General features: G+C 36.7%; 1 protein-coding gene and 1 pseudogene across 2 annotated transcripts in view; both read right to left on the minus strand.

Annotated features, from left to right (window-relative positions):
• Positions 1-820: 820 nt before the first annotated feature.
• The window catches only part of prim2 (DNA primase subunit 2), an 87123-nt gene continuing 61600 nt past the window's right edge, over positions 821-26343 (minus strand). For both annotated transcript variants that reach the window (XM_067421255.1, XM_067421256.1), the window contains exons 11-14: positions 14284-14410; positions 11818-11900; positions 6291-6359; positions 821-1208 (exon numbers count right to left, since the gene is read on the minus strand). In XM_067421255.1, coding sequence (XP_067277356.1) covers positions 996-1208; positions 6291-6359; positions 11818-11900; positions 14284-14410 — 492 coding nt within the window. In that variant the 3' untranslated portion in view covers positions 821-995. The remainder of the gene's footprint in view (positions 1209-6290; positions 6360-11817; positions 11901-14283; positions 14411-26343) is intronic.
• On the minus strand, positions 19225-19341 carry LOC137045755 (5S ribosomal RNA; annotated as a pseudogene).

Genomic DNA, 26343 nt, shown 5'->3' on the forward strand with positions numbered 1-26343 from the left:
CATTTAAATGAGAAAAGTGCAGCTGGTTTAGTCTGAAAAGCCGAAAGTATTTGGCACCTAAATTTCCCCCACCTCATCTCATCTGTCTATTGTATTGTTTTTATTTTCTACACGGACGATCAAACGCAGCAGTACCTTGTGGCCAATTGAGCGGCTACATACTTTTGACACTAGGTTCATTTTATTCACTGTTGTTCAACCGGTACAGCATAGCGCTAACCCCCCTGAGGTCATGTGTTTGATTCTAAGGGAATGCATCCTGATAAAATGTACAGATTAAAGCATTTGCAAACAAAATAGAAAAGTAAGTTCTTTGATTACCTTATGGAGGAATACACAACTGTTCAAAAGTTTGGGATCTGTACATTTTTTTGAGTTCTCTATTATGCTCACCAAGGCTGCATTTATTTGGTCAAAAATATGGTAGTTGTGAAATATGACAATTTAAAATAATTTAATTTATTATTTGTGATGGCAAAGCTGAATTCTCAGCATTACTTCTTCATCGTAGTCTTCAATGTCACAAATCTTTTAGATATGGTGATTTTTTGCTGAAAAAATATTTCTTATTATTATCATCAATGTTGAAAACCGTTGTGCTGCTTAATATTTTTTTTTTTGTCTTAACCATCACTTTTAATTAACATAATACATCCTTGATAAATAAAAGTATTAATTTATTAACCACTAAAATCTCCCAAACTTTTGAACAATAATGTATGTCAAGACATCACTGTACCAGCGGGACAGAGACTAAACAGGTTGAGGTGAGTTATCAGAGCTGGTTATAACTCAAATAAAAAGTAAAGACAGAAAATGCTTTTATGAAAAAGCAAAAGTTATTTAATTAATTTTTATAAAAACGTGTAATTTATCACCAAAAAGAACAACCAAACCAAAGTTTTTGAACATTGGAAATAATTGGTATCAAATACAGTGAATGCCAGTAAGGGCCCTATATGGTCTATTCATCTCCAATTTTAAGTTTTACTAAATCATTCATCCTGGAAGAAGGAATCTAAATCTCCCATCTCTTCATGGACCTGTTTAGAGTTTGGCTGAGATGGACGGGATACGTTTGGTGGATTTTCATGGCTTTTTTGTGACATCTCAACTTCTTTCTTGATGTCCCGGCCTCCACTCAGAAGCTTCTGACTCTCACTGAAGTACTGGTTAGGGTGGTTAAGAGAAAACCCAGCATCCTCGACCTGTAACGAGCAACAGAGTTTAGTAAGCAAATGACTAGAGTTGTTTTTGTGTAATAATGTGTATTCGTTTTTTAACCAAGTTTAAAAAACTGCATTGAACCTGGAACATTTAAAGGGTACACAGGGAAATTTAGGCTGGTAGCTTCTATTTAATCGCTCTTTTCTTTCAGCCTTGTTTATGGCAAAGCCTCTCACTGATGGATCCCTGAAAACTGCATTGCATTCAGAACGCTGCACCATCCATTTGTTTCTAAGTGCAGAGGATATGGCTGTTTAATTATGCTTCAATCACAGCACGCCCCTGATACTCCTCATGAATCAAAGTTTCAAACTCATCTCTCTGAATCGAGTGCACAGGGGTCCCTGCGGTAGTTAGGCTGTGGACAGAAAGACCCATTACACGGATCCATCTCAGAGTTAACACATTACAGTGGACTACCCTCGTCCAGCGTCTCTGTGCCAAATGAAATATGCATAAACATGAAACAATCCCAGCCGAGGCCTAGAGACGGATCAATCCGGTGGATGTGCAACAAGCTCTCCTCCTTCCAAAATCCACCTCTCCCGGCTCCCCTCCTCTTTTTCATTATTCTCTCTATTGTTTGATTTATTGCGTTTGTGTAAATATTTCATCAGAGAAGCATTACATTTTGACCTTTAAAAAAATGCTGCCAGGGAGGGAGGAATGCGAGCATCTATTTGTTACGTGTTGCGGATGTGAAAGCGGAGGGCACATATGGCAGTGATTAAAGTCCAACAAGCGTGTTTTTGCGGCATCGCGTATCAGATGTAGAGAAGGCGAGGTGGTGCGGATCCACTGATGCCCCAACAAGAATGTTTTATTGTGCCTGTTAACGTCAGAGTTTTCTTCATTCACCTATCCTAAAATATGAGTCATGAATTTCAGAGATGTGATTTTCATTGGGGCTGGCGGGGGGGAGGGGGCAGTTTATCTTTCAAATCCTGTTATTGCAGGCTGTTCATTAGGAAAGCCATCTTATTCATTTTCCCGCATCATAAGCCATTCGCACTGTTTGGCTCGGGGCTATTAGTCATCAGCAATGACCCTAGTCCCGAGCGCCCCTGGGCCACGAGCTAAATGATGCCCTTGGACTGCAAAGGCGCTGCCGTTTCACCAGGAGCCATTAAAAGCCATTATATTCTATCAATGACACTTTGAGTGCATTACAGCATTAAAAGAGGGGTGGCCCAGACACAAACACCGTTATAAAGCTTTCTTATTGAAGGAATAAATCTAGACGTGCAAGAGATTAGAAATTTATACACACGCTCTTTGATTTACTCATCTCTGCATTGAGCTAAAGCATCAACAACAGCAAGAACATCAGCACATCTGAAGTGCTTACGGGTCTGTGTGTGTGAGACTTTTACTACACAGTGTTATTAATAAAAAATAAAATCATGAAATCTAACAATTTGGATAAAATTTAGATTAACTACGTTCAAAGTTTTTTGGTGGCATTTTATATTAGATTGCTTTAACTACTATGTACTTAGGTTAAAATATCAGTACAATGCACTTATTGTGTTCATATTGTATTGGAAAACACTTTTGCTGATATTGAGGTGGGATGCGGGTCAAGTTAGGGACAGGTGTGGTGGTATGGGTAAGTTTAAGGATAGGGTTATGTATAAGGGAAGTGTCAACAGTGTAATGTAACTACAGAAATGAATTACAGATGTAATTACATGCAGGGATTTTAAAAATGTAAGTACCATGTAAAAACAATAAGTGCATTGTATCTAATTATTAATTTAAATGTAAATACATAGTAGTTAAGGCCACCTAATATAAAGTGGGTTCAGTTTTTTTTTTTAATAAATATTTTATTTTATTTCTTATTAAGTGACAGTAAAAAAATGTATGTTACAAAAGATTTCTATTTAAAAAAACAATGCTGTTCTTTTAACATTTTACTCATAAAAAAACAGAGTTTAAAACAGCACAACTGTTTTTAACATTGATAAGAAGAAATGTTTATTAAGCATTAAATCATCACATAAGAATGATTTCTGAATGATCATGTGACACTGAAGGCTGTCTAGTCACTGATTACTAGATTTTTAGTAATGATGCTGAAAATTTAGCTTTGCCATCATAGGAGTAAATACAATTTTAAAATATATTCAAATGGATAACTGCTATTTAAAATCTTAATAGACCATTTGGGAGTTTGCAAACAGAGGTTTTGTGGGCGGCGTCTTCATCGTGGCAGAAAATTACAATTCTGCACAGAAGCCACGGAATAAAAAACAAACAAACAAAAAAACTAAATTTTGAGAAGAAAAGTTACAATTGCAATATATATATATATATATATATATATATATATATATATATATATATATATATATATATATATATATATATATATATATATATATATATATATATATATATATATAGCTTGTTATCCTGACTTTCCCCTCTCAGCAATTACGTGTTAAATACAGTAAAGTCTGAATTGAGAGATAATAATGTTTTAGGTATAAACGTTGATCGATGTAAATGTTAGAGGTTTAAATATTATCAAATGCTGAAACTGTAGGGCTAATACAATATGCCCATTTGATCTGCATATATGAATATTATCTAGATCTATTGATTGCATCAAAGTCATGCTTTAATAGTAGACTAATCACAGTTTTCATCAGTCCAGTCTGCTGCTTTCAACTGTAAATTCTATAGCTTCAAAGGGAAGCAAAATAATTTTTTTTTTTTTAAATAATAACCTTTAAAATTGCTTCTGGTAGATATTGAGAAAAGGCTTCATCGTGAATTTACTCGTTATTAAAGCTTCCCAGTTTAAAGTCCATCTAGTAATACATTGCTGACAAACATCTGAAAGGTTTACCAATCTCTCTCATATCCAAGACTTTCTCTTCCCCCTCTTCATATTAACCTGTCACCTAGCAGATAGCGTCTGTTTGCGTTGCATTGGTGTGTGCACATTTTCATTCTCAACCTGACAGCTGGGCTGCTTTTTTAGCCGACGGACAGGGCACAGGTGTCACACAGGTAATCTTGACTGACATAGCTCTGAAATATTTCTCTCTGCTTGGCAAAAAAAGTCAAATAAAATACAGAAAGGTTGCTGCCAGAGTCATATCCACCCCCTCCAGTTTAAATACACAGAGAAGAAATAAGAAGAAATCTATTAGATAACCATTTAAATAGAGCTGTAATTATTTGCTTTCTCAACCTGCTCTGACACAAATCCACCGCTATTATGCCCCTGTCAAAAGAAAGCATATTGAAACTGCAAAGCCAAAAGCCCAAACTGAAAGGGCAATCCAAATAGAAAAAAGCAAAGATTCAGCACATTTATCATTTGATTTTATATACGAGTTTGCTCTCTTATGTTGAAACTATTACTATAATATTAGCCTTAAACATGTTGGGAAAACAGTAATGACCTTGAATGGACAATGTTGATCTAGCCTTCACCAAAACACTTTAGATGATATAATTTATCATATATTTAAGTCTTAACTCTTTGATGCGTGATTTATTAAATCAGAAAAGCAATGTTTCTGTATGCTGCTTCTTTCTTATAAAAATATATAAACAAATTCCCAGTCCTTCCAGTAACTATTTGAGAGAATTATACTTCTGTCCATCTTGGTCGGGGCATGAAATTACTTGCCACCACTGGTGGTCCTGACCTCAAGAACTTAGGAGCACCAGCAACAGGCCAAACTGGTCTTAAATCAAAAAATTGTAGCTATTGGAATTTAGAGACACCACTTCACGCATTTTAATTATGATCCGAACAAAGACGCTAGAGAAATAGCATAAGCAGTTGTTTTTTTAATTATTATTATTATTATTATTTAAATTAGATTTAATTATAGGTAGAGTAAAAACAGAATGGTCTGACTTTAGATTTGTGAAATGATTCTACATAAGATACCTACACAAAACAAAACAGCAGACAGAATGAATGAAAATGCAAATTCAAGTAGTTTACGGAACAGCGATATAGCGTTTCTTTGGGTACCGCTGTACACAATTCAGCACTACGCTTATAAATACATATATATATATATATAATGTGTCAAAACTTTTCTGAAGACAATCAGCTTCCTTCATAAAACCCCCCGAGTCTCAAAAAAAATCTCAACTCCAAGCCTTCCAGAGTCGCGGCCAAAGCCGATTCGAAACACCGCTGTTCACCAGCTTCTTTGTTTTCAAGTAGCATGTGGAACCGTCGCAACTCTGCTGTCATTATGTTAAGCCCCGCCCACCGAGTCTATACACGATGTGATTGGCCTGACCAGAGTTTTTGGTTTTTCCAGTTTAGAAGTCTCATGGCCAATTCGATTTTTTTGCCGCTAGAATGCGTCTAGATTTCTAGGCTAAGACTTTGTAATATTTTCACCCAAATGACATTATAGGAAATCATTGCAATGCAGTTTGTGTGCAAGTCTAAAACAGAGACAGTCCAAAAAAAAACTAAAAACTAAAAACGATTTGCCAATTGTTTGTTTGTAGCAAAAAAGAGTCTGGTAAGGATTTATGAATGGTCAACGGTGCATCTCTAGAAAACGGGCTACATTTCGGGAGCATATGCGACCAAAATGGATGCAATTTCAAGCCTTGTTGGTGCATCACCAATTCCATCAGCAATGCTATGAAGTTAAAAAAAGGAACACTATGACATAAAGGTCCTGTCCCAAATGCCACCCTAAGCCCTCAAATGCCTCAAATTGTGGACTTCACTGACACAAGTAGCGGCCATCACAAATCTGCAAATTTACATCAAGCGCCCCATTTGGGACAGAGCAAAAAAGGAGTCATATAGAATTATGGCATGGAATCAATCATGTTGTTCATAAATAGTTAAAGAAAAAAAGAAGGTCTATCTATTGTAGTGGATTCAGAGTGATAATGAATCTTAAAATCGCTTTGCAAAAAATAACAAATTAAGATTTTATTAGAGGTCAGCAAATGGCAGATGTGACTACAATGGTCGGGCTCTGTAAAGACTTTTCAGGGCTATCCCAGAGCTGACAAAAGCAGGTCCAATTACAACAGACCAGAATGAAAAGCATCCTTACACTGTGTGTCAGCTCAAAGTACTTCTGGCAGGCCAGCTGATAGTGCATTCCCTTGACCAGCTCCAGAACCTGTGAAAAAACAGAGAAAGAGAGGAATTGGTGAGCGATTGGGAGCCCAAGAGCATTAAAAGACAAATAAAGACATAAAGTGGGAAAAGGCCTCAATGATAATCGAAAAAAAAAGTCTTAATTATTTATAATACATTTACATGTATGCTCCAAAAAGGTATTTGCTTACATTATTAAAGAAAAAATATTAATAATAATAATAATTTAAAAAAACACTTAGCTCCACAAAATAGTAAAAAGCATCAGATGTCAAAATATTCTTAAACATGTGCTACAACATGCATTTCATATCCAGAGAGTACATTTTATTTACACCTTTATTCTAATGTCTTTAGCAAGATCATGACAAAATGGAAAATGCCATGTTGAATGTGGTCAGAAACCGTCCGTGACCACCTCTGAATCCGATCACAGGTCTGGAGGCGCATTCACATCAGGCTTTTAATGTGGTCATGTGTCATCCGACTGTGTGACAAAGGGGGCCAAAATGTCAAATCAATATCTAAGCAGTCTTTGATGAGCAATAATGATGAATAAGACTGTTAACAATGCATTGTGTTATTTTCGCTGAGACAGCACATGTTTATGAGATTTCAGTCGAGAGACTGAGGCAAAAATGCCATCAAAGAGAGGTGGTTACAAGCTGCTTCTCATTCCTTTTCTTTTGGCTCAAACCACGGCCTCAGGTGATGCTTTTAACGCTGTGTATTCCCTGTAGTAAAGTATGGCATTCCACCTTGGCTAAAATAGGCAAGAGCAGAAATGCATAATACATGGATTTAAAGGTGAGAGTCAACACCATCCAACACCTAACTCGAAGCTCTGGAGACGAACGCTACTGGGAAGCGATGGTAAAATATACAGCATGACACCAGCTAGGGGTTCAATGTATACTGTGAAAAACATAAAATCACTGGTTTACATATTGCCTGCGGATAACATAACCAAGAACAGCGAATAACATGCATTGCACATTTAAAAAAAGCACCTTTTTTTTTCAATTTGTGAGTTTGTCTAAAAATATATATATTTTTTTTTCAAGTAGCTAAAGATACTTTTTGCCTATTTAGTTTACCTGCTATGACTGGCTGATAACAGAAAAAAAAATCTGTTTAAATTTAACTTGAAAAATTATTCATTTAAAAATTTCACTAAAATTTAAAAAAATAAAGTTTATGTTACAAATATTTAAACAATAGGGGATAAAACATGGTTTAGATCAAAATAAGATGAAATACTGTATTTTTTTAAAAGTATTTTGACACTTGAATGTATTGTATTGATTATTGTTACTCCAGGAAGTGGTGACCAGTGAGTGTTGAATTTTTTTTTTAAATTTGTGTTTGTCATTGAATCATTAATTTTAAAGATTTTTTGACAAACATAGATTCATCCACTAACGAAACAAATCGTGATGAATGAGATTGACTAATATTTTTTTATATCTTTTAAACAGACTACAGCAATTACCATTTTGTCAGAACCTTTAGTTTGCATATGTTGTTTAGTTTTCTCTCTTTAGAATCGTGGGAAAATAGCATTTTACACGATTTTTTTTATTTATGATTCTCAATTCATCAAACACTATAATATGAGAAAAATGCCACATGAAGGCATCCTTGAATATTTCTTAGCGATGATACAAATAAGTTGAGCCGTTTTATTGAATTGATTTACATAAATACCCTGAACATTTAGCCTCCTCCTTTTGAAAAGAAACATTTGAACACTTTATATTTGTGTTATGTCAAGGAAAGATAATGAAAGGCTTTTAAACGGACAAAAAAGCACATTAAAATTGCAATATTCATGATGTCACAATGTATTATTTCTAGTAAAATTACTGTTAACATTACATGACTCTTCAGGAAGTTGCCCATGTATAGTTTTACTACCTACGCAAATAGTCATCACACTACAAATGTAATTCCTTAAATGTAAAGCTTGGAAGTTGAAGCTCCATCAAACACACATTGACTTTGTTCTGACGGCTTTATCATACCTGTAATTTAATACCAAACAAACAGACAGCCACAACATAAGACTATAATCTCAGGGGACTTTTAAGTATTAAGAGGTGGCATGAAAAATATTGGGATTAAATTCATAACATGCATGCAACACATGAACCCTACATGTTCTCACGGTTTATTGCACTGTTGGAACTGTGAAGCAGAGGTGGGTAGTAACGAATTACATTTACTTCGTTACATTTACTTGAGTACATTTTTTGGGTAACTTGTACTTTTAGAGTATATTTAAAAATGGGTACTTTTACTTTTACTCAAGTACATTTCTTGTGAAAAAACTGTACTTTTACTTCGTTACATTCGGTGGCGTTCCTCCGCTACTGTCAATGGTGATAATTAATTATATATTTTAAAATAAGTTATGACTTGTTCGCAAGTCTCGCGAAACGTTGGAGAGGCTGCTTCGCGAGAGGTGGATACGCATCACCCGCATAAAATTAGCGCGCGTTTAGTCAGAAGATGATGGCCGAAGCAGAGGGAGATGTGTGTGAGCGGCAGATCACCCGTACGTGGCCTCAAGTTCAGCCTGTTTTCAGTCCAAGATGTCAAAAAGAACAGTTTCATAATTTAATGCATGCTGTGTGCACCAATATGAACTGTCATCTCAGCATAATTCCAGCTCCAACCTTAGAAAGCAGTGGTAAGTGTAACACCTATATTTGAACACTATTAATGGTAATTTGGTAACTATGGGCACTTTTCCTTTATTGTAATACTATTTCACACACTGTCCGAGTGTTTTCCTCATATGCGCTCTTGTGCAAGCATTGACAAATCGTTTGAATCCTCCGAACACACGTCCACAAACAAACGTTCACATCTGCACATTTACATATCTTTTTTTTCTCATAAAACGAGCAACCTCATTGGCAAAATGTACCTGTGGCAATGTTTTTGCAAACCACAAAATACATACCAATACACACTGCAGAAATTCCAACAGAAATGAACACTATAGGCAGAAAAACTGCATTTTTTTAGTCTATGGTTTGTAAACTAAAACATTTTGAATTTTGCGTCACAGCTCCATGTTCTGCTTTTCTAATTCACCAGACTTGCTCGATAGCTCAGCTGATACAGATTTGTATTTACAATGCGAAAAGCTTGAGAACGAACCCCATGAAGAACGAGTCATGATAAAAGAGCTCAAAGACGAGTTTTAAACACAAGCTAAAAATACATGGACACAATTTTATTTTTGTCACATTTGCTTTTGTTAACACTTTCGGGTAGGTTTAGTGTGGGTGTACGTTAAAAACACAACGTAACAAAACATGTCAGATTCACACAAATCTGTTCTGGAAAAAAATAAGCTTTTAGCGCCACCCAGTGGACATTTCACTTTGAAACTGTCGCAATATGTACGTATTGGTACATATTTTGTGGTTTACATAAACGTTGCCATAGGTACTGATGGATCAGGCTAAAAACGAAACAAATTGAATAGCCTAATGTGACATCTTGCATTTATACACATATCCGGACAGACAACAGTCTACATTTAAAAATGGGACTCTATTTTTAAGAATGCATATACTTATAAAAATATAAGAACAAAGTATGTTTTAAAAAGAGCTGTGGTTAGCCCAGCACACCATTAATTTACACTGTTTAACCATTAAACACACACACACACACACACACACACACACACACACACACACACACACACACACACACACACATATATATATATATATATATATATATATATATGTGTATATATATATATATGGAGGTGTGTGAAAGCTCTCTAAGTAGTCTGAAATTCAGGGTTTTTGGATCTTATCAATCAGATCGAAAGTAACTAGTAACTAAGTACTTGAGTAGTTTTTTCATCTAATACTTTTTTACTCTTACTCAAGTAACTATTACGATTGTTACTTTTACTTTTACTTGAGTAAATATTTCCGTAAGTACTTGTACTTTTACTTGAGTAAAGATTTTGGCTACTCTACCCACCTCTGCTGTGAAGCAAACATTCAATCCTTTAATCTGCACTTCCTGTGGTAGAAGCCACGCTGTGAAGGGTTCTAACTGTGAGTGGAAAAAGGTGAGCTGAGTTTTCTACAGTAGCTCTCCTCCAGACTGGAGTCTCGCCCTTTTGACTGTAATGTCACTTTGTCAATAGACAGGTTGACTGAGAAGGTTGACGTTCTGCATTTTAATCACCCTACTGCCTGGGCTTTCCACATTTTCTGAGGTTTTTAATTATCCAGCGCACTGGGCTGGCTCTGCAGTAAGAGGGCCACGTGCTGCGAGAGCTCCTGGGGTGAACATCAAGCTGTTGCTTCACACGCCCACAGGTCTAAGACTCCGAACACTGAGAGTGTATAAGGACACTGCTTGGGGTCTCCAAAGAAATTATGAATTTAATTGGATTGGAAATGTGCTACCCTTGGGCTGGCATGTCGGACTGCATTAGGCAGCCATCAGCCTTTTCCCTCAACCGCACGATGGGTGGTAGTGGATGAGCCATGCGAGAGAGTAAAACCCAGCACACCTTTCAGTGGGAACATGCTAAGAATATTTTTCATGAACTTCAAACTATATGCTTTATATACCTGTAGTTCAAAATAATTATTTTCAGAGGCACATCAACATTATGTTCAATAACTATTATTATAATAATTCAATACACTGTTCAAACACACCCCCCCCTCAATTTTTTTTAAATAATACAAATATAAAATATTTCGTTTGTGTTTATATGCTATATTAATTTTTGATAGCTACTTTCAGTCATATCCGCCAGAAATCTTAACAGTGCAACCAGAGAGTGCGCAACATTTGACTTCATGAATATATTCTTTTTAGGAGCCTTTTAACGTTGAACTTAATGGCCTTATTAAAACCAGCCCATTAATTACATTACGTCAAAAGATTATAATTCCATGAGAACATTACAGCAAGGCCTCCTTCTCATTTCACTGCCTGGCCCATTGCAGCTGCTTTAATGTGTAAGAGGAAAAAAGTCAGCTGAAATGACTTTTAAGAGTACTTTAAAGAACGCATCAAATCACTGGATACAGCAAAGGTCAAAGTAATCAACACAGAGAGCTGAAGCTGTCATTACACTGGAGAATCTAGAGCGTTATTTCTTTTTGTCATTAATATTCTAGAAGTACAGCAGATTCATTAATATTCCAAAAGTACTGCAGGATGGAGCTTTCAGGGATGCCTTGTTAAAAATGAATTGCATCATTTTTCTATGATTATTATACAATCGTATCATTTTAATTGTCATGCTAATGCCCTTTCTACACAATATATGGTCGATTTTGTTTGGTCTGTGGTTATGTAGAGGTGAATATATGCAAATGATGACACCTTGCTTAAAACAGACCCCCATTAACCCAGTGGACACCCCCCTGTGTCTTTGCACGTTTTGCTGAGCCTGCTAAAGTGTGTGTTTTAGTCGGACAAACCTGATTGATCCCAGTAGGGGAGATTTTATAGGACTGCAACTTCTGTTTCAGTAGCTCAGGGTCGCTGTGGCGGAATGGACACCCTGTGAGGAAGAAGGTGAAGAGATGGAGAAAATGGGTTTACAAGCATCACAAACGGTACAAACCAATATGTTCTACTGGGCAGTAGGAAAACGACCCACATATATTTTGTGCCCTTGAAGGCCACTGCATATAGGGGAATACACAGACATAAACAGAAAGTTTAACAGTATTTATTTGAAATATAAATATTTTGTAAAATTATAAATGTTTAATGTCTTCAGTCATTTTTGAACAAAGTATTGCATCCTTGTTGAATAAAAGTATTAAAATTTTAATAACAACTTTTGATGCAATGCATGAGTCATGAGTTTCACTTGTTAAATAACATTTCAAAGCATTTAAATTTTACATCAGATGGTACAACCAAATAGTTTGTGTACTGTAGTTGTACACCCTGACATGGAAAGTGAACAGTTTTTTACCAGTATTTGAGATAGATCTACAAACCCTTTTAATCTGCCACAAGGATCAGTTGGGGTCCTCTGGATGACGCATTATGTTTACTGTTATTACCTTGTCAATTCATAATAAAAGAGCCATGTTTGCAGCTGTGCCACCCAGACATTTGAGAATATAAAAGTTTTTCAATTATCTCAAAACCTTTAAAACTACTGACATTTATAAAAAATTGTTTATATGAAAGGTGTCAAACCTAAAATGATTCCATAGTATTTCGTTTTTAATTATTTGAATATTTTTTTATTACAATATTAATTTTAATTTGATTAAGACTTATTTTAAATAGCTTTTTTTTATAGGGCGTTCACACCAGACACGAATGAAGAGAATAAATCATGCTATTCGTGCAAAGTTGGGACGCGTGAACATTTTGAATCAATTTGCTTAATTCGTGTGTGACATTCACTACACAACAGACTCAAATTTGCGTCATAGAAGGGGCTTCTGTCAGGCAGCGGCAGTCGTCAGAAGAACTGGCTGAGTTAAGGCTGCTCTCACTGGGTTTAATGAGCCCTGAGTGCTGCTGATCGCCTGGATCTCAACTCTGAAAACAGCAGATTCATTTTTCAAATAGGCACCCTCTTAATAAATAAACCACAGATTTGAGCTTTAAACAACTACATTATCGCCTGAAAAACTCTTAAAACTAAATTTTGTGACAATAACGGTAGTATTTTTTAATTACTCTGGCCTCTGGGCTTCCCATCTGTCACTTCATGACGTGACAGAATGGGACAGTATCCGTCACTTCATGACGTGACAGCAGCAAGCAGGCTCCCGATTGGTTAACGCGGCGCGAATATCCACCAAAGTTCCGATTTTTCCAACTTGCGTGTTTCACGCATCAAGCGCTCAAAACGTGTCATTCATGTAAATCGCATCATTTGCACCGCCTCATTCGTGCGATTTGCGCCACAGAAGTTATGGTTAAGCTGTGCGCGACATGCAGTGTGAAACCAGCGTAAGTCTGTTCATTTGTTCGGACAGTTATACCACCTAACATTTTGGAGGTTTTAAGAAAAAATATAAAATAATATGTATTATTTAAATGTACTATAAATTTATGTAAACTAAAAAGGTTTTATAGAATAAAGTGATGTAAGTCAAATGTATCTAATTATTTTTTTTAAATGCACTTGAACAAAAATATGCACATCACGTCATTGAACCATATACATACAAAAATATATATTACATTGAAAATCTGGGTTACACTTTATTTTAAGGTGACATTGTTGCAGTGTTATTATATATTTAAGTACAGAGTAATATTAATTAACTACATGTGCATACTATAGGGTTAGGATTGGTTTAAGGCTAGTTTCATGTAATTATGCATAATTTACTGTTATTACTACAGTAACTACATGTAACGTGAAAATGAGACTGTAAAATAAAGTGTTACCAAAATCTGACAAAAAAAAATGTTTTTGTCATTTTTAAACATCATATGGAAGTGCACAAGTAGAAGACAATATCTGACGTTTAAAAATTCAAGCAGTCTTAACAGCTATAAACATATTTTTGATATAAACAAAACTTTTGATGCCACATTATGAAATGGAACATTTCACTTTTGAACAAAGAGCTAGTCAGGTATAGCTTTGTGACGGTGTAGTGACCCCGCACATATTAGACAGTAATGCCCAACCATTTGACATATTCAACTTTAAGCTCATTGGCCTTCATAGTGAGAAGAACAGTGATGCTCAATTTTGAAAGGATTTCACCCATTATGTGTGTTACGAAAAGCAGGTGATATCAATTAGGCAGCATGGACATGTTTTTTTTTTTTTTTTTACAACTAATTCAAGACCACCTGCGTACTAAGCAGCCTTTTAATTCTGTTCACTACAGAACTAAACACGGGCCTCGGGGGACCGATCGCATATAAAACCAACAGTCTGGCTCAGTATGACTCACCATGGTAGTCGCCTTGGCTGGGTGGGTTTGACAAAATCACCTTCATGCAACTGTAGGGGGTGTAGTCAGTGCGCTTGCCTTCCTTCCCAAACATGTGGCGGACGCTGTAGGCATATGCTTTATCAAACTGCAGAGCAAGACAAAGACGAGAAAGAAAGAGAGAGACTGTGAGTTTGAGGGAGAGGACAGTAAAGTGTGAGAAGAGGGGTAGGAACGGTGGGGAGGTTGTGGGTGAAACGAAGACATTGTCGTACATCAAGTGGGTTGTGGCAGGGCGTTTTCCGCTATGAAATATAGAGCTATTAGCAGGGACCTGCTGTAGCAGTGTCGCCAAACCGCAGACAGCTGTGACTGGATTATGGATAATGTGGCTGCTCTCGCTCTCTCTCCCCTCCCCCATCTCCATTTCACTCTCTACACACAAATCTCATGTCTCTGAGGCATCGCCATCAAACCAAATTAAAATATTAACGCATGCAAACGAAAGACATTCTGTTGAAGAGCTACTAACTCAAGCAGAAATAAAAATAAGTGTAAAATGTTCACATAACAACAACAAATTTTCAATTATATACAAATCGTGGACTCGCTGATTAGTATCAAGTATTATAAATTACTACACAATCCCTTGTTTGAGGTGTACCATGAAGCTTATATTATGGCATGCTAGTATTACATATGTAACTCTTCATCATTTATTTATTTGCCAAACAACGGTAAATGTTCTTCAAATGTTCCATTCACAGTGCACTGGGCAACCGCCTCCACAGCAGCTTTGGCGCCTATGCTCTGTTATGCATCATCATCGCTGTCCAGCGTTTTCATTGGTTCACTCACCCAAGAGGAAAAATGTGCTATCACTGCTAGATCTTGATCAATGAAAATGTTTTTAATACAAAACTAAATAGACTGAATCAAGTGAAAAATAATTTATAACAAATTTTTTTTGATGATCTGAGCGTTAATAATAATGATGATAATAATAAACCTCCAACAGCCTTTACGGGTGCATGTGAAGGCATCAACAGGTAAATGTAGGCTACTTTCAATAAATGGTCAAATATATTAGTAAACTTTTGGCTGTGCTGCTATGCGTCATGAGAGTAAAACACTGACAGCAGCTAACACTGTCTATCGCAATGTGCTTTTTATAAAATCATTCGACGTGCAGAGGCATTTTTGACTGAACGCATCACCCAGCATACCTTGGTGAAAAAGTCACAGCTTGCCACTGATATATACGTATATTTGGAAAAAAACAAACAGTTTTCTATTGTAATATTTTACAGCAAAGCAGTCTTCAATATCACATAATCCTCAGAAACTATTCTTTTTAGCTGATTTGGTGCCCAAGAAATATTTATCATTTTGAAAACAGTTGTGGTACTTAATATTTGGAAAAACAATGACACTGTTTTTCTCAGGATTGTTTGATGAATAGAAAGTTCAAAAGAACAATTTATTTATAATAGAAATCATTTACAACATTATAAATGTGTTTACTTTTACTTTTCATCAATTTAATAAAAATAAAAATATGGTCGTTTAAACGGTCCAGGTCATGTTTGTAAATGAGAAATGGTTCTCAAACAGTTTACCTGGATAAATAAAAGGTTAAATTAAAAAATATATATAAAATATGAGTAAAACAATGAGAAATTTTAATTATTGTATTTGTTCCTCTTTTGACAGCAGCACTGAAGCAGGGCTCAAGAGAAAAAAAGAAAAACTATTTTTAAAAAGTAGGCACCACATTTTTTTAGGAGCCACAAAAAATAAGCATGTTTAAATTTTGTCATGTGTTGTCACGTCAGCCGTCCTTTTACAGCATCAGCATGTTCATCCATCTTGTGGATGTCTTGGGAGCTAAGATTCACTTAAAGTTGGAATTGCTTTACCAACTTCATACAGTCACAGAATTGTTCTTTACACACCAGTGTCACAGACCATTATGTCAGCATTACTTGGCTAACGACTTTAGTTTGGCCTCCTCCTAATGCATCCTATAAACGTTGTATAGCTTGCACTTTACATGCAGTTATAAGGACAGAGTTGAATTTCATTTTTAGCTCCTTCCCCTCTTTTTTTTGCATGTAGACAACAGGTTAAGCAAAATATAAGGATTATGTGATACAGTGCATATACTTAGCAAAATGCTCCTTTTTATAGTTATTTTTTTAGCTGACTAAAGCATTGAATGGCTTTTCTTAGGTAAATTTGAAATGATTGTTCTCAAGCTGTTTTATACAAGCTCTTTTCAAGGTCGAAATGCTGATTAAGGGATCTGTCAGGCCATATTAAAGAGCCAAAACAACATTTATTGTTTATATTTTGTGATAAAATCAACAGAATTTGAAATCTGAACATTGTTAATTGCTTTTCAAAATTAACAAACATTTAAAATGACATTAAAGATAGCAGTTGAGTACAAATCTTACTGCGATTATGGATGGCTGTGCTACAAATAATGTGAAGTTCAGGCAGTAACAAAAAACAGCAAAGATGAAAAGATATTAAGAATAAGAATCCATAACAATATCAATTAAAAAACGAGATGTGCCAACGATTAGTTTGGGTCCACACAGCTGACATGTTTATGGGCTGTAGTTTATCCAGGTTATGTGCAGGAAATAGCCTTCCAGCACTTTTACAGTACTTGGATGTTCACATCTCCATCTATTTCGATCTCTCAAAGCCACCAGTGTTGTTGCTCTAATGGAGATGAGGGCTTTGAAAAAAGCCTGACATTTTTCGTTTTGACATGCTTTTGACACAGAGCTGATACTCTCTGCCCCCATGCAAATTCTGGCACTTTTTTTCCCACTGCAACTTTGCAGCGCTTCGTCTCATTTCATTATGTCAACACAGAACACGCAGTTAACAATACATGTAATCTTTAACAATAGCGTAAATTTATATTACATACTCAATACTTCACTCAATTGAGTATACTCATACTCAAAAATAATCAAGTGTGTAATTGGTGCCAAAGAGGCTTTGACAAAGTATTGAGTAAAGGCTGTGGATAGTTATGTCATTTGTTACATACTTTTGTAAAGATTTCAAACAAAACTTATTTTCAATTTTGAAGAAAATAATTAATTGCAAAAATTTTAGAATAAGGCTGTAACATGACAAAATGTGGAAAAAGTGATCCACTGTGAACACTTTCCAAATGCGCTTAAATGTACATCATCTCAAGTGGCAATTATCATACAAAGTAAAAGTGACGTGAAATCTCCTTTGAGCATTACCGGATCTTATTTGTGCTTTGCACAGCTCTTTCTGCACAAGAGCTGCTGTGTAAATTACCGGCCACCTTGAGAAGTATGCCGTATGCTTAGGAAACCATTACACTGTTTGCATTTGATGAGGGTCAGTGCATTCAATCTTAGGGCTGAACTCAATACAGCAATCATGTACACTCTGGTAACTATCCAAAAGGGTAACCTAGCCTCCTGAGCTGGTTATGTCTCAGCTTATTGAAGGAGAGAGAGTAAAGAGAGCAAGGGGGGTAAGAGAGACAAAGAGAGAGAGAGCAATTCATAATTATCCAGAACACTCAGATGCCATTACCATGGTAATAAAACCTGTGAACTTGACAAGGTGACTATCTACAAGGCTGCAATTAAACAGGCCATAAAATCAACTTACCCAATCACATATTAATGACATGATGGGTCTATAGATTTGAGGCAGCCCCTCCAGTTATGACATCATATCCGTAACCCACAACTCTTCTTGTGATCTATATTGTCCAAATGAAATTTATTTTTGTCTTGGTTGACTGAGATTCCATCCAGGTTTACATTTCAATCTCTCTACAGACTGAGCCATGCTTGATCTGCTTTGAATGCAAGCTCTAAATCTAATCTGCCTTTACATAGGGGAAATACTCCCTATTTGCACTTAAAGATAAATAGTTTTACTTTTTTTACTTAAAAAAAGCCAATGTGAATTGCAATTTGAAGGCTGCTTTACTTATATAATGTGATGTATTTTTGAGTGAAACAGTATATGTGATTTTTTTTTTTTGGGGGGGGGGGGGCTGATTTTATCTTTTGGGAATGGATTTGGGTTGTGTAAAGTAGCTGTTACACTCTCAGATGTTTTTTTTTAAATGTTACATTTATGGGTACAATAGATCAACACTGGGGCAGTACCCTTAAAGGGAAGACTTTGCACCTTATCTACCCTTTTAAAGGTACATATTAGTACCACTTTTTTAGAGTTTGTTGAAACAATGATCTATTCAACTATTTAATCCCTGAATAGCTCTTTGATTATTGGCTAACATAATCCAACTGCCCACACTGCACAAGTCAGGGGTGTTCAATCCCATTCTCATGCCCCCAAACTTAACTGAGGGCAATATATCCACAGAGAAATAATGCACAAAACAAGGAGCAGTAGTGTGTGTGATGATAATCAATGAAACAATGAATATCCATGATAACAATGAAAACATACTTTACTTCTCATGATTCAGGGGGTATCGATTATAGAGCTATTCTCAATGCCTCACAATTAGGGCTGCATGATATTGGAAAAAACTAGATGACTTAAATAGCTCTATTTGAAAAGAATGATTAATTCTTGATTTGGGGTGATTTTGTAAGGGAGTGATATAATAATAATAATAATAACAACTGATATAATAATAATAATAATTAATAATAATTTGTTACATTTATATAGCGCTTTTCTAGGCACTCAAAGCACTTTACATGGAAGGGAGAACCACCACCAATGTGCAGCACCCACCTGGATGATGCGACGGCAGCCATATTGCGCCAGAACGCTCACCACACACCAGCTGATTGGTGGAGAGGAGACCGAGTGATGAAGCCAATCAGGAGAGGGGGATTATTAGGAGGCCATGATGGACAGGGGCCAATGGGCAAAATTTTGAGCTCCCCCTGCTGGCCTCACTAACACCTCTACCAGCAGCTACCTGGTTTTCCCAGTTGGTCTCCCATCCAGGTACTGACCAGGCTCAGCCCTGCTTAGCTTCAGTGGGAAACCAGTCCTGGGCTACAGGGTGATATGGCTGCTGGCTACTATCCCAATATATGATATCCCATGCTCAGGGAGTACAGAGTAGTCACAGCATAGGGACCCTGTCAATCGAAATGCAGTTCATGGACCCCTCTCCTAACGGGCTCATGATCTGAATCAGGTGTGTTAATAATAATGATAATAGAGACATACAAAATATTGCTGAGTGGGGGGTGGGGGAATTGGGGTGTCAGGACCAGGATTGAGAACCACTTGTCTAAGTGATGTTAGCGGAAATGGTGTAATGAATGTGCATTAAAGTAAATGGGGTCAGTTTTGATTTCACGCTTTAAATGTTCACACTCCGGAACACAAAACAATCATCATATAGGGTCCCCCCGCCTCCCAGAACTCTGGTGCTGACTTCCACTTACAGTAAACAGTCAGGCAATAACCTGCAGACAGTCGCTGCTGCTGGCTGCACCATCAGCTCATTAGAATGCAACTAATTACTGTATTAATGTCAACTGCCTCTCCTGTAATATATGCAAATGCACATCTGAGCCATTTCATATCCGTTCCAAAGTAAACCTGGAGAAAAATCTGTACCAAAATAAACAGTGAGTTAATCAGTCATCATTTGCTGCAGATTATAAAACAGGCTCCTGGTGTGACCTGTTCCTCAATGGTTTCAGGCTTGTCTCATTCCAGATGTTTTCTGGAAATTGACCGCAACGCCCTGGCGCTTTATAATGCTGTTTACTGGATGCAACAGGAAGAGGAATTTGAAATGTGTTTGTCTTGCATTTTCTTGCTAATTATCATTTGATTCCTTTGTAAAATATGAATAAACTATATTATAAATACAAAAGGCTCAAGCTGATGTTTCATTGTACCCCTCACATTGATATGTATTCATTTAAATTAGTAACACTTTACAATAAGGTGTCATTAGATTACACAAATTGAGAATGAATAAGACGTCTAAAGCATTTATTAATCTAAATTAAATGTTAGCCTAATGTCCCGGGGCTATGGCATCTTCCAGCCGGGCAACCAAAATGTGTCACGGCCCTGCTATTTTAAATAGTGAATACAATTCCATTCTTCCTTTACATTGTTGACTCTCGACTCGTTATCTGAAGGAAAAAGAAGATTGCGGATGTTTTTGATGATGCTGATTTGTCCACAGTCGTGTGTGCATAACGTTGTGTGTTTGAGTGTGTTCATGATAAGCAGATCGCTGTTACATCCGCGGACAAAATAATAAAACATAACATTGTAATTAACTGAGGGTGGATGAGAGGTAAATAATTAATGTGTTAATTTTATTAAAGGAAGTGTATGTAAGATTGTGGCCAAAACTGGTACTGCAATTGGTGTATCCCACCTCCCCCTCCCCCTGACTCGAGGTTTCCAGATAGGCTGCAGGATCAGCAGGAACGTTTGTAGCTGCAGCTATGGTAACTAGAGCAGAGCTTAATGACACACTACTGACCTTGTGATTGGTCGACAAGTGGAGGACGGCGCTTTAGGCCAAAACACAACATGTCAACATCAACATTAGTTGAGGGCTGCAACAACAACTTTTAAATGACAATATCCTGGCCGGACTACTGTTGTCAGTGAAATACATTTCTTATATACAGTTCCTTTAAGAAACGGAACTCATTTCACTGTAAAACGAAATGAACACAAGTCACTTTCACCTTTACACAAGTCACTCTTTCACAAACCACGCCCCTCCGCACGTAATCTCATTTCAAATGCAAAGATGTCAGCCAAGCACAACAGTGGGTGTTTTCACTGAAGACTCACAGCAGACACGCCCCTTGAAACAGAGCATTCCTGACAGAGGGCTAAAATCAGAATAGAAAAAATGCCTTTTATTTCTAAATTATTACATTCTTTGATGAAAAAACCAATATAAGTACAATATAAGTACACCTTAGGAAACATTATAAAATAATTTTAAAAATCCATGCCATGGGACCTTTAAGCACTTTGCGACAAAAGGCTAGTAAAACTCTATTTAAGCTGCGACAGTCCACCCACTGTATTAAAGAGCTCAGGGAGAGTGTCGAGTAGGTGATTATATTTAAAAAGACAGTCTGGTAAAGCTGCTAAAAACAGCTCACTGAATTCATATTGTGTCCTGTGGGACTACAGATAACATCACAGGAAATATCTCTCTTCTTGTCACAAGCACACAGATGTATAGGCCGCAGACAGACGCAGGATCTTAGTATGACAATCGGCAAGGCTTTTTTTTTAACTGCAGTAAAAGTCCATGTTAATTTGACATCATTAATGCCAAAGAGTGGCAAGAATGATAAAAGATACTGACTTGCTAATATGAGATAATCTCTGAAAATGTGCATCACAGCGATGACAACAGTGAAAAATATACATAAACCTATTGAAGTCCAAAATCACTGCTCAGGGTGATACAATCAGAATTTCATATCCCTGACAAAAGGCAATACTTTATATTCTTAAGGAATCGAGTGTGGAAGGGAGTGAAAACCCCTACAATTTCTTAAGATTGCTCTATAAAAGGAACAGGAAGACAAAATGTGAGTTCAAAAGATGTATGTCTTGGCAGAGGCATTAGGCACAAACCCAGATGAAAAGAGGTTGGGACTTGCTCTGAATCTCAATGACAACCATGACTAAAATGCCATAGATTACTGTTGCTGTACTTAACATACACTTGACAAAGTGCAGAATCGAATTTTTTTGCTGTCCCATACAATTGTTGTTTGTCTTATTGTACATCTATTACAGCTGTCACAATTATAGTGAAATGTGAAAATGTATGTGAAAAGTGATTGCGGCATTTAAATTGGCTCACATTGCATTAGATTTCTTTTAACTTTTTTTTTGCAGCAGCACTGAACGTTATAACCATATCACATGAGTTTCTGTTAAACTTAATGCTCGGATGCGTTTAGATTTCATATCTAAAAAAACGCCAGTTTCGGTCCACATGCTAACTGAATGAATTTTGCATGAATTTTCTCATTATATTAAAAATCCCAGTTACAATATATTAATGGGATTAATTAATATATTGTAATATACAATATATTAATATATTACAAGATTATAATGGGAGTGCACAATTAGCGCTAGACTAAAGTTACAAATGCTTCAGCAACGGGAACTGTTATTGGCTAACTTTCTGTATATAATTTATTTTCATATTGAATAACAATTTTGTTTTTCATACTAAAACTAAAACGGGTGTCCAATCATGCTTCTGGAGGACCACTGTGGTTTGGGCACCACTGGACTAATATAATCCTATCTTGATTTTCTAATATGTAAAAAGCAATAAAATAAGCTTGTTTTGTATGTGTAGGCAAAATATTAAATGCCACTTCCCCAAACATAACTTTTTCTTTTAATGCATTCTATAAAATCAAAATGGACAACAAATTCTGCATCAATACCTGATCCTTTATTAATTCGTATTAAATATTTTAATCAATTCATTTTTCATTGTCAATCCTTTTACTGCATGTATTTTACATATTTATGCCCAAAATGCTTAATTAATATTCAAAGTAGTGGACTGTCACTCTCCTCTACGCTGTGTGCTATGGTTTAAGATTAATCCAATATTTTAAATTGTTAAATTTATTTAAGGCCTGCACCATGCATTCATTAATTCAACTATTTTAAAAGACTGGAATAAAAGCACCAGCACACACAAGCAATCCTTTTCATACTCAACAGGTATGAAATATGATCAGCAAGAGAAAAACACTTAAAGGGTTACTTCAGCGATTAGCATATGGCTTTGTATCAGTAGAAACCCTGGAGAATATTCAAATTATTGTGCTTTCCCCCCTCATATCTCCCTGAGACAAGAGATTTATGCATTTTATTTCTGGAAAAATTCCTCCTATGATGCAAAATGACGATTTTTGCATCATAGGAGGAATGTTTGCCCAGAGGCTAAAGACTACAGCCAGCAGAGGGAGCCATTTCCGCATGTTTTGAATCCGGCATTGGGGGATGGGAGATAACACTCAGCTGGCAGGGAGAGCTCAGCTTGCAGACAGGATCATTTAAACGGAGCTATGGTGAGCAATGTAAGTCTTTTAACTTCTCAAATTCATTTCTATGAAAGTTAAGCTTGCAAAGGCATGAACTGAAACGCGTGCCAGACTGAACTCGCGTTGTGAATGTATGCCGCGAATGTAATCGCGATTACCTCAGCTCTCATCACTCCTGCAGTTAGTGCTCAGTGCTGTGATACTCGCGCGGTGACTCACTCATTATATTGAACAGACACGTTCAGTTTTTAATTGTAGTGTCTCTAACTCAGTCACAGTAATGAAGTTGGTGGTGTTGGGAATGGCCTCACAGGGCAGCGAAGCATTCTGGGAATTGTAGTCTTTCATCCCCATGGGACAAAAATACATTTTCTGTCTTTTCTCAGTCTAGAAGACACCAAATTCAAAAATAATTTCACATTTCTACTGCATTGATGACCCAGTTTAAATACAGATTCATCTTCCCAGCGCTGAAGTACCCCTTTAAATGATAAGATGATCCCTGGACTTCTGCCGGTTAGTGGGGAAATATATTTATTTATAATTCAGAATGCACAGTTGGAAAGAAAATTCAGCGGTGGCCAAAATTATTAGAACACTTGGCATCTGGGAATCATCTTACCGGGCCTAGATGACCCGGAACATTCTTCTAACTATTGCCGGAACTACCTGCGACGGAAGGAATCTGCTGGAACATTGGAAATGATGGACTGGCCGCTTCAAAGTCCGGACCTCAACCCCACTGAGCACATTTGGGCCGAGTTGGAAAATAAACGATCTATTGCACTTTCAAAGGAAAGCCTTTGGCTTCAGTCGCAGAAGGCATAGGATAACATTAGTGTTGAAGTTCTCTGAGGAAATATACTGACACTATACCAGAGAGATGTGCTGCTGTAATTGCTGCAAAAGGTGCCAAATATTAAAGTTAAAAGTGGATAAATACAGTACGACTCACCACCTGCATGCTTCATGAACATTATGAAATGAAACCATGTTTTGGAGGCCAAAAAAGGTCAATATTTCCAGATCTGTCAGACCTGTTCTAATAATTTTTTGCATAACCAATGTATATTTATAGGAACATTTCAGCAGGCTTCATGTTAACGCAGATAACATAATTGATTTGCTTTAACCAATTGGCAGCCATAAAACGTGGTGATGATCTGCATACTCATGTAGGTGCGCTGAACGCTTTAACTGATATGCAGCAAATAGAACACGGAAATAGTTGTGCAAGTTCTCCATTAATCATTTCAATATCAAAAATAACCAGTCATATTGTAGCCCTAGCCATAAAAATTAGAAAATCGTACTGCTTGCACACTTTTTAATAGTGTCATGGTCTGAGATATCTCGCAGAGAAGGAACAGAGCAACATCCTAACTAATAATGATCCTCTACTATTTATATGCAGGCATAATGATGCCTCTTCACAGCTCCTGTCCTGCATGTTACTCACTGGCTTTTTTCTGCATCAATTAGCGCACTTAAGCTATTGTGGCACGTGCATACTTGGCTGAATAAATAACTTGAACATTTAGGGGCCTGAGTGATTGAGAGGGTCTGGTTTTCTCCATACAGCGTGCAGGAGGAGTTGCGGGTCCCCTGAGGGACTAGAACTCTAATTAAACAGGCAGCTGCTGGTGGGGGGCATGGGGGATGTTTCAGAGCCAGACCGGTAAACAATGCAGCCACTTTTGTCACCATCACAGTTCCTTGTAGAGCAGCTACCTTTTGACACTAGGAAGGGGAATCAAAAATTTTCCATAAATTATGCTCCTCAGTCTCCCTGAGGGAAACATTAAGAGACGGAGGTAAGAAAAAGAATGTGAGAACATAAAAAGGCAATGAGACAGGTTTGAGAAAGATTCTCATTATTCCCTGACAAAACACCTCGATGCAAACCACAATCTGTGACCAAATGATACTTCCGGCCACTGGATTTCTTTTGTTTTACGATTACAATAAACAGGTTTAATTTGAAAACAATACAATCAACTGTTTGCAGGATAGAAAAAAACCCACAAGTGTCAGAGCCAATCTGCGGCTTTGATTTTGTTCCCATGTCTTGCAAATCCACAAGCTGGACTTTCTGGTGCTAAGGCCACTGGTGGAGAATAATTATAAAAAGGCATCATGGTTCAATTAAAGAGAAATAGGGAAGTGTGAGATGCCCTGCTCCCAGCATCCATCCTTTAAGCCCCCTCAGCATGGGTGAATAAGCCAAACAGTGATTCATGCGCATTAAAGGTTACTGGCAAAATGCTCAAACATATTGTAATTACCTTTGTCTTTTTGTGGAATATATTGCATTCTAATGCTCTTTTAAAGAAGATTATTCACCCCATGCAAATGTTAAATCATTCAGTGCTGCGTAAAGACTAAAAATGACTAGACGTACTTTGGAGAGAATCGAGATGACCTGCTATGTAATTATTTTAAATGTTACGCATGCTTAAAGCAACTCATGGCTGCATTATTCACAGCAAAAGCTTTTTGTTATTGATTTAAGTCTATAATCAGAAGACAGAAGATCTCTGGAGAAAAACAAAAGCCCTTTTTAAATCTTAAAATGTTTCTTCACTTTTGTCCTTCTTTTTTGAAGATTGCTGAATAAAATACAAAGAAACCAACTTGAAACTTGCTAATTAGTGAGCGAATGAATATTTCAATTAGGTTACTTAAATAAATAAATATAACGAGGGACAGTTCTTTAATCATACTTAACAGGGAGCATCAAAAACACACAACACCCTTATAATAATAGTGTATCCTAACCAGGTTCAATGCAGTAAAGCTATGCTAAAGATAAAGCTAGATTAATGATTTTTGCATGCAAATCTGAGTTTCTGTTCTAACAAGCCATGGCAGGACATTTTGTGAAGTTTAGACTATTTCTGTGGCACACAGGGCCCTTGGGGGCTAAAGCAAACCCAAGGGCTCCCTTCATAGTAGCCTTGGTGCCACAATGTTTTCTACTGTAAAAATAATTATTATT

Source organism: Pseudorasbora parva, chromosome 17 (assembly GCF_024679245.1).
Source record: "Pseudorasbora parva isolate DD20220531a chromosome 17, ASM2467924v1, whole genome shotgun sequence".
NCBI lineage: Eukaryota > Metazoa > Chordata > Actinopteri > Cypriniformes > Gobionidae > Pseudorasbora > Pseudorasbora parva.